Source organism: Leptonotus elevatus, chromosome 6, assembly GCF_054856555.1.
Source record: "Leptonotus elevatus isolate MCC_2025b chromosome 6, RoL_Lele_1.0, whole genome shotgun sequence".
Taxonomy (NCBI): Eukaryota; Metazoa; Chordata; class Actinopteri; order Syngnathiformes; family Syngnathidae; genus Leptonotus; species Leptonotus elevatus.
This window is the reverse complement of record NC_141244.1, coordinates 6147919-6160635: the sequence shown is the minus strand read 5'-3', so window position 1 is coordinate 6160635 and position 12717 is coordinate 6147919. Positions and strand designations below refer to the sequence as shown.

The window sequence follows — 12717 nt, the reverse complement described above, 5'->3', positions numbered from 1 at the left end:
TGGAATCTTTTTGTCCTCCCCATTACAGTTCTTTGCTGACGTAAAAGAAGCTCAGGACAAGATGAAGAAAATGCAGGAGACTATGAACAAGAAATACAATTGTGATCGTTCCACTACAGCCACACGCCTGGAGGATCTGCTGCAGGATACTGTGGTAAGGGATGATTGCCTTCACATTAGTGTACAGTCTAGTCATAGTCACCTGGTTTTAATCTCGTCTGCTTTTATGTCAACAGGAAGAGCGAGAACAGTTGAACGAATTCAAGACACATGTGAATGGCCTCAACAAAAGAGCTCGCTCCATCATCCAGCTGAAACCACGTAACCCCACCACGTCCATCAAAGGCAAATTGCCCATTCAGGCCGTCTGTGACTTCAAACAACAAGAGGTGTGGATGAACTTGTAATATGCAAAATGATGACAACAACCAAAGTGCCAGTGTAGGGTTCAATTTGGCTTTCTTTTTCCCAGATTACTGTTCATAAAGGAGACGAGTGTGCACTCCTCAGCAACTCACAGCCTTTCAAATGGAAGGTTCTAAACCGCTCGGGACATGAAGCAACAGTGCCTTCTGTTTGCTTCCTGGTTCCTCCAGTAAACAAGGACGCCATGGACAGTGTGTCAAGGTGAGGAACACAAAAAAAGTACAACTGATAGATTTTATGATTGCATCTAGTTTCTTAAAGCTTATGTCTAATAATGTCATAAGAGGCTACAGTATGTGCAATCAAATAATATAACAACAATGGATGTATCCTACCCTGTATCTTCTACTCCCAGTCTGGAGGGAGGTCATCAGCAGATGGTGTCCATGTGGCAGACGCTGTATATCAACATGAAGAGTCTGCTATCTTGGCAGTACCTGATGAGGGACTTCACACAAATTCGCTCCTGGAACATCACCATGGTGTGTGTTGACGCATTTCTTTTGAAATGTATCTGCTAACTGATCTTTTATTTCATTGTATTATTTAATTTCTGTAATTTAAAATTACGTGTAAATGAAATGAATACATGCTGTATTTAGGAACACATTCCTGCTAGATTTTTTTTTAAATATTCACATTGGTGGATTTGTATAAGGCTTAAGTTTGTAGCTTGTTTACAAACCCAAAATTCCGGTAAAATGCACAGCTCTTATATTTACCACCAAAGATTTTTAATGTTTCTCATCAACTTAATGGGATACTTGACTCATTGAGTCGTTTTCAGCAGTAAAAAGTTAATATTTTGTCCAGAATGAATTTGATAACTCCATTATTTTTCTTTTCATTTCAATTCATAACTTTAATAACTAATTTTTCCACTTGCTGTCGACTGAAGATGACATCACCTGTGCTGAGGAAGTAGGTAACGACCAATCATGACTCACCTGTTTTCTGGGTTTGGTCAGCAAACTGAGCCATGATTGGTCGTTACCTACTTCCTCAGCACGATCGATCGATTGGTCGACAGCAAAAGTTAAAACAAAACAAAAGCAAAAATGTTTTCACATTTTTGTAAATTAAACAAAATAAAAATTTGTACTTAGTTTAAATACAAATTTTTTTATTTTGTTTTTATTTTTGCTGTCGACTGAAGATGACATCACCAGTGCTGAGGAAGTAGGTAACGACCAATCATGACTCAGTTTGCTGACCAAACCCAGAAAACAGGTGAGTCATGATTGGTCGTTACCTACTTCCTCAGCACAGGTGATGTCATCTTCAGGCGACAGAAAGTGGAAGAAATAGTTTTTAAAGTTATTAATTGTACAAGAAAAATTATAACAAATTAATTCTAGACAAAATATTAACTTTTTACTGCTGAAAACGACTCAATGAGTCAAGTATCCCTTTAAGTGAATTTGACAAAATTCTCATATTTCCTGAGCTAGGTAAAGTCATTACAATCCTTCTTGAGGAACACGTTAATCACCTTCGGTAAAAACTTTTACTGTAATTGATGATGATACTAATCAGCGTTTAACATAGTTAACGATTTCAGCTGTTTCCTCTTGATGTGTCTTCTTTTTAATTTGAACACTTCCAAATGTAGAGTATGTGTATACGAGTATAAAGAATATTTGTCTTACTCTGAGTTAACTTGTCTAAGCTTAGTAACGCGCAGCCAAGAAACCACTGTATTATTATTATGTTGCCTGCTAAAATGCTGGCTGCACAAAGCCAAAGTGAAGGTGCACAAAGGCTGTTAAGGTCTTTTTTTTGTTCAGTGCCTTATATTTTTGTTCCAAGAAATGTCAAGTTTAAGTTTAAAAGTACATTTGTTTCACAATAAGCAGTTCAAAAAAGGGATGGTTGTCCCACTGATAAAATAGTTTTTTGCTATATGGCACAATTGAATTTAGGAAATAAAACTGTTGATTTTATATATATTTAGAACAATGGTTGTTTGTTATTAAGTTAAATATACTAGAGTAAGTAGAAATATAGTTTATCTGAATAAACGTTTATATAATTTTTGGGAGGATATTCAAATACCTAAATATTCAATAGCTACAGCTCTACATTCAACATTCCCGTTATATTGTTGTATTTTTATTTATTAATAAAACCCTTGCTTCATGTCCCTGGCATAAACCTGCAAAAAAGTAGTCCTCAATATTAATAGAAAAATCTATCAAAAAAGCTATTTCGAATAGTATTACAATTACTGCTGATTCACATTAATAAACATTGGTTTTTTTGTTTTGTTTTTACTTTAAATTCCACCTACTCATCCCTATTTTCTTGTACCATTTCCAGTTCAAGTCAATGAAACCAGAAGAATATAGACAAATGGTAAGGAACCTGGAGATCCACTACCAGGACTTCATGCGTGACAGCCAGGACTCGGAGCTCTTTGGCCCTGATGACCGCCTGCACGTAGAGGGAGACTACACCAAATCCACCCAGCACTTTGACAGTCTGCTTCGCTCTATGGAAAAAGGTACAAAATACTGTTTAATATCTGTTTGACAGAAAGAAGAAATTATCTCCACTGTAGTATTTAGATCATATATGATATGTTCTTAATTGATATTCCAGGGCGAAAGGTTGTTAGGCTCGAAGGTGAGTGATGTAATGTGACGTCATGCACACGCTTCCAAGCTTTCAAGTAGATATGGACATGTTTTTGTGAGAGTAGATGTAGATGATTGACTGCATGGTGTCTTCCACTGGAAAGTCAAATGAAATTGCTTCATCGGTCACAACACTGTACTAAAATAAACAGCCAGTATGCTTGTATATGATCTAATGAGTTCCAAGAGTTGTATCAATATTTGAAGGCATTTTGCTATTGGTCCTTATTGCAGGTGAGTGCATATGCTGTGAACATGAATTGCATGAATACGCTCGTATTCTAAGTTAATGAGCTATTTTGTTTGTTTTGTTTTGTTGTTATTTTGTTTTCTTTTCGCACATAATGAAATTTAAACTCTTATTTATAGGTCAACAAAACGAGTCTCTGTGTAAGAACTATATCTCAGAGCTCAAGGATCTGCGACTACGAATTGAGGACTGTGAAGCCCAGACTGTGGCTCGCATACGCAAACCAATGGAAAAGGAACCTCTGAAAGAATGTGTTCAGAAGACAGTAAACCAGCAGGTATGCTGCACTTTTGCCTCTTTCGCACAAAGTTCTCACAAAATTTGGGCATAAGAGACTAAACAATAGATGCAACATTTTAGCCGCCTGGGGCTTTTTATAAAGAACCCATTAAAGGGCTGTTCACATTACGTAATCAGGTAACTACTTGCCATTGCCAAAGTTTGTTGTGATGTATGAAATACTAGTTCAACGATAAGAAGTTAGTCTGGTCCCACATAGCAGAATACCCTTACCCCCCTTTATTGGGGCTTGGATCTCAAGGGCAGAAAATTAAACTTTATTCTAGAGCACTTTAAGAGCAGCCACAGCTGTAAAAAATTGTTGTACAATTAAAATAATAACATCACATTCATAAATAACTAAATAAAGTATCATTTTCAAATTAATGCAGTAGATTCAGTTGTATTCTATCTTGGTGTGATAAACAGATTGAAGTCTCTACTGACCTGTGTGAGGATGCTGAAATTGTCATCTCGCAATTACCGTGCGCATGTCGTCACTCATGTTTGATACAGAGTTTGGAAGTAAACAAACAATTGTAGTTTCCTAACAACCAATAGTTTGTCCACGAGTAGCACACTTCTCTTCTGCGTGACTTCTTCACTTTAGTACTTTATCTCCTTGCCCCGTGGTTGTAGCACTATCATCACAGACAGGCGGCAAAATTTCATTCTTCATTCAATAAAAACTGAGTTGCTGTAAACATGCTGCTGGTGAAGGAGCAACAAGAAGCAGCGATATTTTACGCCAAATAATGTCACGACCGGAAACAGTCCACAGTCGGTTAGCATCATTCACTCGCAGCCATTTTCACTGAAGCAACCCCCTTCGCTCCCGGCTGTTTTCCTGGATTTTGACTGATTTTGCAAGGCCCACAGAATATTGTGTACTATTGAATTAAAAACAGGCAACCTACCAAAATAAATATTAGAGTCTCTTCTTTCATCAGGAAAAAAATATATATATTTGTATCTCTTTCCGTTTTGCAGCAGTTAGCATTAGAATATAGCTAAGTTCCATCGATATTCACATTCGTGTTGAAAACACTGTCAAAAAAGCTTGTTGCAACATGGCCCTGGCTGATCTCTTATACTATGCTGCCTCCTGCTGGCCGTGTTTTGTAATAATTACCATTGCTTTAAGCCACCTATTTGTCAGAAGCTGCATCAAAGCCTTCTGTATGCACTTGCATAAAAAAACATAAATATGTTTTGAGAAGTGAAGGACAAAGTATTAAAAAATGTATTTACACGTTTTTGGGTTTGAATGAGATAAATGACAAAAATTAGTGGAGAAGTAGAAATTAAAAAGAAAATTTGTGGCGCAGTTGTAGTGGACTGCACTGCTAACTCACAGGCGACTTTCATCTCCTATCGACTGAATGTGTTTTCTTTCTTAACCCAAAAATCTGGCTGCTTGTTTTCCAGAAAGTGCAGGTAGAGCTTGAGGGTCTCAAGAAGGACCTTGATAAGCTGTCAGTGAGAGCACAAGAAATCTTGAAGTCTCCACAGGAGTCTACTTCTACTCCTGTGCTGCGTTCTGTGCTAGACCTCACCGTGCAGAAGAGTGATCACACCTACATGCTCTCCACCATTTACCTTGAGAAGTAAGCCCTCAAAGGATTCTACACAAAATGAAGAGAAAAAAGCTCCGCTCTTTTTTATTCCACGATGGCATGCTTTCAACTGATTCACTGTCTCTTGTACCAGGCTCAAGAATGTGGAAATGGTCATTCGTAACAGTCAGGGTGCTGAGGGTGTACTCAAGCAGTATGAGGACTGCCTGCGTGAAGTCCACACCGTGCCAAGTGACAGCCAGGCCGTTGAGACATACCGTATAAAGCTTAAGGTATTCAGGAAATATGAAAGGGATGCCTTACATAATGGATTGCAGATATGCAACAAATTTCTCAAAGCATCATTTAGCCTTATCTTTGTCAAGATTGTATTTTGTGGTCATTGCTCTTAGCTCTGTCACTTTCAACCATGCAGAAAATGCGAGCTGAGGCCGAGGCTGAACAGCCAGTGTTTGATTCCCTCGAAGAAGAACTTAAGAAAGCCTCGACTGTGAGTGACAAGATGAGTCGTGTGCACAGTGAACGCGATGCTGAGCTGGACCACTACCGGCAGCTCCAGTCTAGCGTTCAGGACCGGTGGAAAGCCGTGTTCTCGCAGGTTGACCTTCGCCAGAGAGAGCTGGAGCAGCTCGGCCGGCAGCTGGGCTACTATCGTGACAGTTATGATTGGCTGATCACTTGGATAACAGATGCCAAGCAAAGGCAAGAAAGGATCCAGACCGTATCCATCACTGACAGCAAAACACTGAAAGAGCAACTGGCCCTGGAAAAGGTCAGTAACGTCCAATTGCAAATCCATTGTCTTCACGTAGAACAAATAAGCTCAACTTCATTTGTGTCCTGCTTTCCAAACCAGAAATTACTGGAGGAGATTGAGAAGAACAAAGACAAAGTCGATGAGTGTCAGAAATATGCCAAAGGGTACATTGACACAATTAAGGTGAGCATTAAACAACAATGTATTATAAAATTAAAATTGAAGCACTCTTGCTTTGACATGTGGTCGACGAGCTGAAATGCCAGACATTAAACAAAATGAAGGCACATAATGTTAAGACAACAGTTAAGACTGTATGTGGCTTCTATGAGCAAATATGGATGGCATCAGACAAAGACTTATCTGACATTGAATGTGATCTTTTTTTCTTTTTTTAAGCAGTTATGAGACACAATGATGAAACATTAAATTGCTATTGTGCATGTAGTAGGCATGGGCAATTACATACTGATGGTATGATAATCGTGAGCAAAATCATCACGGTATTAAAATTACAGCTCTAAAATGTCATTTTTTGAAATATTTGGGCAAATACAAACAGCAATTATTCAATTGAATACAATCTGTTGTATTTTTAAACAAATATAGAATATTTGGTACAGGAAGGAAGGAAAACATTCTTCTGCTTTAATTCTTCTTAGTAAGTCACAGTGTTCCATCGTTACAGCTGAGCTATTAACCGACGTGCTACTCATGCTGCTGGCACCATGTAAATCTACTTCGCTGTGTAGTGATAGGTCGAGAAGCTGAGGATTGATCTCAATTCTCTTCCTAGCCTCTCCCTCCTCTATATAGAACGACATCAATGAGATAATTATAATAATGTTGATAGTAACAACAACAATAATAATAATAATACATTTTATTTATAAAGCACTTTTCAAAATAACTCACACGCTTTACAGTTTAAAAGTCCGTAGACAGAATGAAAAGACAAACGTACATAATCAAACAGAGCAAGAAAAGGTCAAACTTAAAAAGTGTTGTGGTGTTGCTTCCGTTTCCATTGATGTAGATCTGACTTCATTATTGTGAACATTTTGAAACTACTATATTTACAATACCATTGCATCCTTAATTCATGTCTATTCAATTATTACAGCTACAGTTTGTTTGTCTTTTTCCCAAAAGGACTATGAACTCCAGTTGGTTGCCTACAAAGCTCAAGTGGAGCCTCATACTTCACCCATAAAGAAAACCAAACTGGATTCTGCATCTGATAACATCATTCAGGAGGTATGGTTCTTCAAATCCATGTAATGAACATAATACAGGATCACTTATTCATTCAGCTTCGTACGTACAAAAATGTCCTTACTTATTCAACGCTTCTTCCATACCAGTATGTAACACTGAGGACTCGATACAGTGAACTGATGACTCTGACCAGTCAGTACATCAAATTCATTACTGATGCACAGCAGCGCCTGGAGAATGAGGAGGTGCGTGACTTTTACCTGGAAATCCCAAACAAACTCAAATTTAACATGATCTTAACTCACAAACTAATCAACCATACAAGCAGCATTTTATCTTCCCATCACCACACTCATGTGTGCACATGTATGTAATCATGAGTGGTTGATATTGACGCTAATGCTACAATCACACATTCACAAACACACTCACACACCATGAATATAGTTTTTGATAGAAAGAACACAGTTTTTTTGTTTTTCAGTTTTGGACACATTCAAACAAGTTTTAATTATATGGAGACTTAAATTGAAATGGGATGATACATTTACAGTCTTCATTTCTTATAGTGTTCCATTTGTCAGGGGTTCTTTCTTTCACTTTTGTATTTACTTTTAACTGTGGGCACTTTTATAAAGTTAAAATGTATTTCCTACTATCTTGGGTTTTCTTTGTCACATTCACACGTTTGGGTTTTTACATTCTTTTCTTACCCTAATGGTGTGTTTGTATGCTTCTCTTAACTGCTTGCCAGTGGTTTGCCCTGATGAATGCTTGAACTTGTTTGAGCATTATAGAGGTAAATATTTAGTGGTGAAGGTTCTTTCACATGTATTTTTCTCCCTGCATTTCTGACTATATGTTACATCATTTGGACATATTTGGTGGCTGGTGTGATAAAATATAGTACATTTGGTTATAGTAGTAAGACCTCTGGCTTTACCTATCTTAAACTTATTATTAAGGAGACCTAACAGACCTAAGTCGATAGGCAACTAAGAAAACCTCCAAGAGTAAAAATTCATATACTTAATGCAACAGCATGTGAATCTTACTTATTCAAGGAACAACAATAACTCAATCTTCTATTTGAGTGGAGGGGACTTTAGACTTAAACTTGGTGTCCTGACTAACGGTGGAATTTTATGAAGCCTTTTCCCTTTGACTTTGCTTTATTTCATTTTATTTTCTGGTGAATAGTGATTTTAAGAACCCTATTTTTAAAAATTTGGTGCACCAATAATTGAATATGTACTAAAATATATACCTATGTATGATTGGGTCTGGGAGACAGATACTTGAAATTACATAAAAAAATATTTGTACAACCTCACTACTCAATAATAATACTAAATGTAGGATTGTGGTATTAGTTCATTGTCGAAAGCAAAATTCAAATAATTATAAGTTAGAATTCCAATTATAATTGCATGCATTGTGATTTCCTTACTGTGAAATGTGTCCATTCCATCCATTAACTGATAACTTCTATTTTCATTGAATTGCCTTGTCATGAATTAATTTCATTGCATCGTGAATTTAACCTCACTTAAATGTAAATCTATTTTGCATCTGACATTGACCTTTGACTTGTGCTATTTGCTAACTTTTAACATTAACATTGCATTGGTAATACATTACATTGCATTGCTCTTATTCCAGTGTGATTATGTTGTAATTACAATTGTAATTGCAATTATAAACGCACACTGGTTAGAGCTGGTGAATGTAAATTGTTACCTTCCACATGTCATGCTTAATTATAATATTTTCTTTACCATTTGCTTCCACTAATGCAGAAAGCTGCAAAGAAACTCAAAGCAGAAGAACAGAAAAAAATGGCAGAGATGCAGGCTGAGTTAGACAAACAGAAGCAATTAGCAGAAGCACATGCAAAGGCCATTGCCAAGGCAGAAAAAGAGGCGCAAGAGTTGAAACTCAAAATGCAGGAAGAAGTTAGCAAGAGAGAAATTGCTGCTGTAGATGCGGAAAAGCAAAAGCACAATGTTCAACTGGAACTTCATGAGCTAAAAAACCTTTCAGAGCAGCAGATCAAAGACAAAACTCAGCAAGTGGACGATGCTCTTCAAAGCAGAATAAAGATTGAAGAGGAAATACACCTCATAAGAATCCAACTTGAGACAACAGTAAAACAAAAAACTACAGCTGAGTCGGAGCTAAAGCAACTTCGTGACAGAGCAGCTGAAGCTGAGAAACTGAGGAAGGCTGCCCAAGAAGAAGCAGAAAAGCTACGCAAACAAGTCCATGAAGAGACACAGAAAAAGCGTATGGCAGAGGAGGAACTGAAATTAAAATGTGAGGCAGAAAAGGAAGCAGCAAGGCAAAAGCAAAGAGCTCTAGATGACCTTGAAATGCTCAAAATGCAGGCAGAGGAGGTAGAAAGGCAAGTGAAGCAAGCAGAAATTGAAAAGGAGAGACAAATCCAGGTTGCTCATGCGGCGGCACAGAAGAGCGCTGCCGTTGAGCTCCAGAGCAAACACTTGTCCTTTGTGGAAAAGACCTCAAAGTTGGAAGAATCTCTCAAACAGGAGCATGGTGCTGTCCTTCAACTGCAACAAGAAGCATCACGCCTTAAGAAACAACACGAAGATGCGGAACTGGCTAGGGAAGAGGCCGAAAAGGAACTAGAGAAATGGAGGCAAAAAGCTAACGAGGCCCTCCGACTAAGGCTCCAGGCTGAGGAAGAAGCTCACAAGAAGAATCTTGCACAAGAAGACGCTGAGAAACAAAAGAATGAGGCAGAGCGTGAGGCTAAAAAAAGAGCCAAAGCTGAAGAATCAGCCCTAAAGCAGAGAGACATGGCTGAGGAAGAACTCGAAAGGCAGAGGAAGATGGCCGAGAGCACGGCACAGCAGAAGCTCACTGCAGAACATGAGCTGATTCGTCTCAGGGCAGACTTTGACAACGCAGAACAACAACGGTCCCTGCTAGAAGACGAGCTTTACCGTCTGAAGAATGAGGTCATCGCAGCTCAACAACAAAGAAAACAGCTAGAGGATGAACTAGCCAAAGTGAGGAGTGAAATGGATGTGCTTCTTCAGCTTAAGTCAAAGGCAGAAAAAGAGACCATGTCAAACACAGAGAAGAGTAAACAGCTTCTTGAGGCAGAGGCCGCCAAAATGAGGGACCTGGCTGAAGAGGCAGCCAAGCTAAGAGCCATTGCACAGGAGGCTAAGCATCAAAGGCAAGTTGCTGAGGAAGAAGCAGCTCGTCAAAGAGCAGAGGCTGAGAGGATTCTTAAAGAGAAGCTAACAGCCATTAGTGAGGCCACCCGTTTGAAAACGGAGGCAGAAATTGCTCTGAAAGAAAAAGAAGCTGAAAATGAGAGACTACGTAGACAAGCTGAAGATGAGGCTTACCAGAGGAAAGCACTAGAAGACCAAGCCAATCAACACAAGCATGCAATTGAAGAAAAGATAATCCAACTGAAAAAATCATCCGAAGCTGAAATGGATAGGCAAAAATCAATCGTGGATGACACACTCAAACAGAGGCGAGTTGTCGAAGAAGAGATCAGAATCCTCAAGCTGAACTTTGAGAAGGCGTCATCTGGAAAACTAGATCTGGAACTTGAGTTAAATAAACTGAAAAATATTGCAGAGGAAACGCAACAAAGCAGGCTCAGAGCAGAGGAAGAAGCCGAAAAACTAAGAAAGCTTGCCCTTGAGGAGGAGAGAAAGAGGAGGGAAGCAGAGGATAAAGTTAAGAAGATCACTGCTGCAGAGGAAGAGGCAGCTCGACAGCGTAAGGCAGCTCAGGATGAACTTGAGCGCTTGAAAAAAAAGGCAGAAGAAGCAAGGAAGCAAAAAGAAGAGGCTGATAAAGAAGCAGAAAAACAGGTGGTTGCAGCTGAACAAGCTGCCCTGAAATGCAGTGCAGCTGAACAGCAAGCACGGAGTGTTCTTGCTCAACAGAAGGAGGATAGCATCATGCAGAAGAAGCTTAAGGAAGAGTATGAGAAAGCCAAAATGCTTGCCAAAGCAGCTGAGGCTGCAAAGGAAAAGGCAGAAAGGGAAGCAGCACTGTTCCGTCAGCAAGCAGAGGAAGCAGAGCGACAGAAAGTGTCTGCTGAATTAGAAGCCGCAAACCAAGCCAAAGCCCAGGAGGATGCTGAGAGACTGCGGAAGGAGGCTGAATTAGAAGCTGCTAAACTTGGCCAAGCTGAAGCTGCAGCACTTAAGCAGAAGCAACAAGCAGATGCTGAAATGGCAAAGCACAAAAAACTGGCAGAACAAACATTGAAGCAGAAGTTCCTAGTAGAACAAGAGCTCACAAAGGTTAAACTTCAGCTTAATGAGACTGATAATCAAAAGTCTCTCCTTGATACAGAGTTGCAGCGCTTAAAGGACGAGGTTGATGATGCTGTCAGACAAAGAGCCCAGGTTGAAGAGGAACTGTTGAAAGTAAAAGTTCAGATGGAAGAGCTGCTTAAGCTTAAAATGAAAATTGAGGAGGAAAATCAGCGCCTCATCAAGAAAGACAAAGACAACACTCAAAAATTCCTTGCAGACGAAGCTGAAAACATGAAAAAGCTTGCTGAAGATGCTGCAAGACTTAGTGGAGAAGCACAAGAGGCAGCTCGCTTGAGGCAGATTGCTGAAGAAGACTTGAATCAGCAAAGAGCTCTTGCGGACAAAATGCTCAAAGAGAAGATGCAGGCCATTCAGGAAGCATCAAAATTTAGAGCTGAGGCAGAGATGCTCCAGAGGCAGAAGGACTTGGCTCAAGAGCAAGCACAAAAGCTGCTTGAGGACAAACAACTAATGCAACAACGTCTTGAAGAGGAAACTGAGGAATATCAGAAGTCACTTGAAGCAGAAAGAAAAAGGCAATTGGAGATTGTAGCAGAGGCAGAAAAACTTAAACTCCAAGTTTCTCTGCTCAGTGAGGCCCAGGCCAAAGCGGAAGAAGAAGCAAAAAAATTCAAGAAACAAGCTGATACAATAGCATCCCGTCTTCATCAAACTGAAATTGCTACCAAAGAAAAGATGACTGTTGTCGAAAAACTGGAAGTTGAGAGACTAAATACCAGCAAAGAAGCCGGAGATTTACGCAAAGCTATCACAGAGCTTGAGAACGAGAAGGCTAGACTGAAAAAAGAAGCTGAAGAACTTCAAAATATGTCAAAAGAGGTATTGTGTCAAAGATGGCATAACAAAGCAGTTTATGCCATTGTTAACTCCTGTCTGAAAACTAACCCATTTTTTCTTCCGATTTCTCCTATCCCTTGTGTTTGATTAAACTAACCATGGAGCTTTGATTTTTAGTTTCACTTTATTATTTTTTTGCAGTGCACTGTGCTCATGCACATCCCACCCTGAATGCTTCATGCCATGTCACGGTTCTAGGGAGAACTTTGTTCGTTTAGGGGGAAACAAAGAAATCACACAGCAGTAAATCCTACTTAGCGAAAACCTTCTAGGGTGACTAACCTAGAATATAATGTATTACTTTTGCAGGAGAAAAATAGTAAATAATATTTAGAGTTAATGCTTATGGATAATGCAATAAGACAAAACCAGGTTCTTAGCTGGATAGTGTATGACAAAACTG

The 12717-nt window shown here is 39.1% G+C and overlaps 1 protein-coding gene across 6 annotated transcripts in view; it reads left to right on the top strand.

The window, feature by feature from the left end:
• The window catches only part of plecb (plectin b), a 134761-nt gene that overhangs the window by 114875 nt on the left and 7169 nt on the right, over window positions 1-12717 (top strand). For 3 of the 6 annotated variants that reach the window (XM_086078166.1, XM_086078163.1, XM_086078167.1), the window contains 14 exons: window positions 29-154; window positions 237-389; window positions 473-627; window positions 782-908; window positions 2746-2929; window positions 3028-3051; window positions 3432-3589; window positions 5020-5198; window positions 5302-5440; window positions 5584-5940; window positions 6025-6108; window positions 7078-7182; window positions 7290-7388; window positions 8943-12296. In XM_086078166.1, coding sequence (XP_085934292.1) covers window positions 29-154; window positions 237-389; window positions 473-627; window positions 782-908; window positions 2746-2929; window positions 3028-3051; window positions 3432-3589; window positions 5020-5198; window positions 5302-5440; window positions 5584-5940; window positions 6025-6108; window positions 7078-7182; window positions 7290-7388; window positions 8943-12296 — 5244 coding nt within the window. The remainder of the gene's footprint in view (window positions 1-28; window positions 155-236; window positions 390-472; window positions 628-781; window positions 909-2745; window positions 2930-3027; window positions 3052-3431; window positions 3590-5019; window positions 5199-5301; window positions 5441-5583; window positions 5941-6024; window positions 6109-7077; window positions 7183-7289; window positions 7389-8942; window positions 12297-12717) is intronic. The other 3 variants (XM_086078165.1, XM_086078162.1, XM_086078168.1) reach the window with 1 other exon arrangement.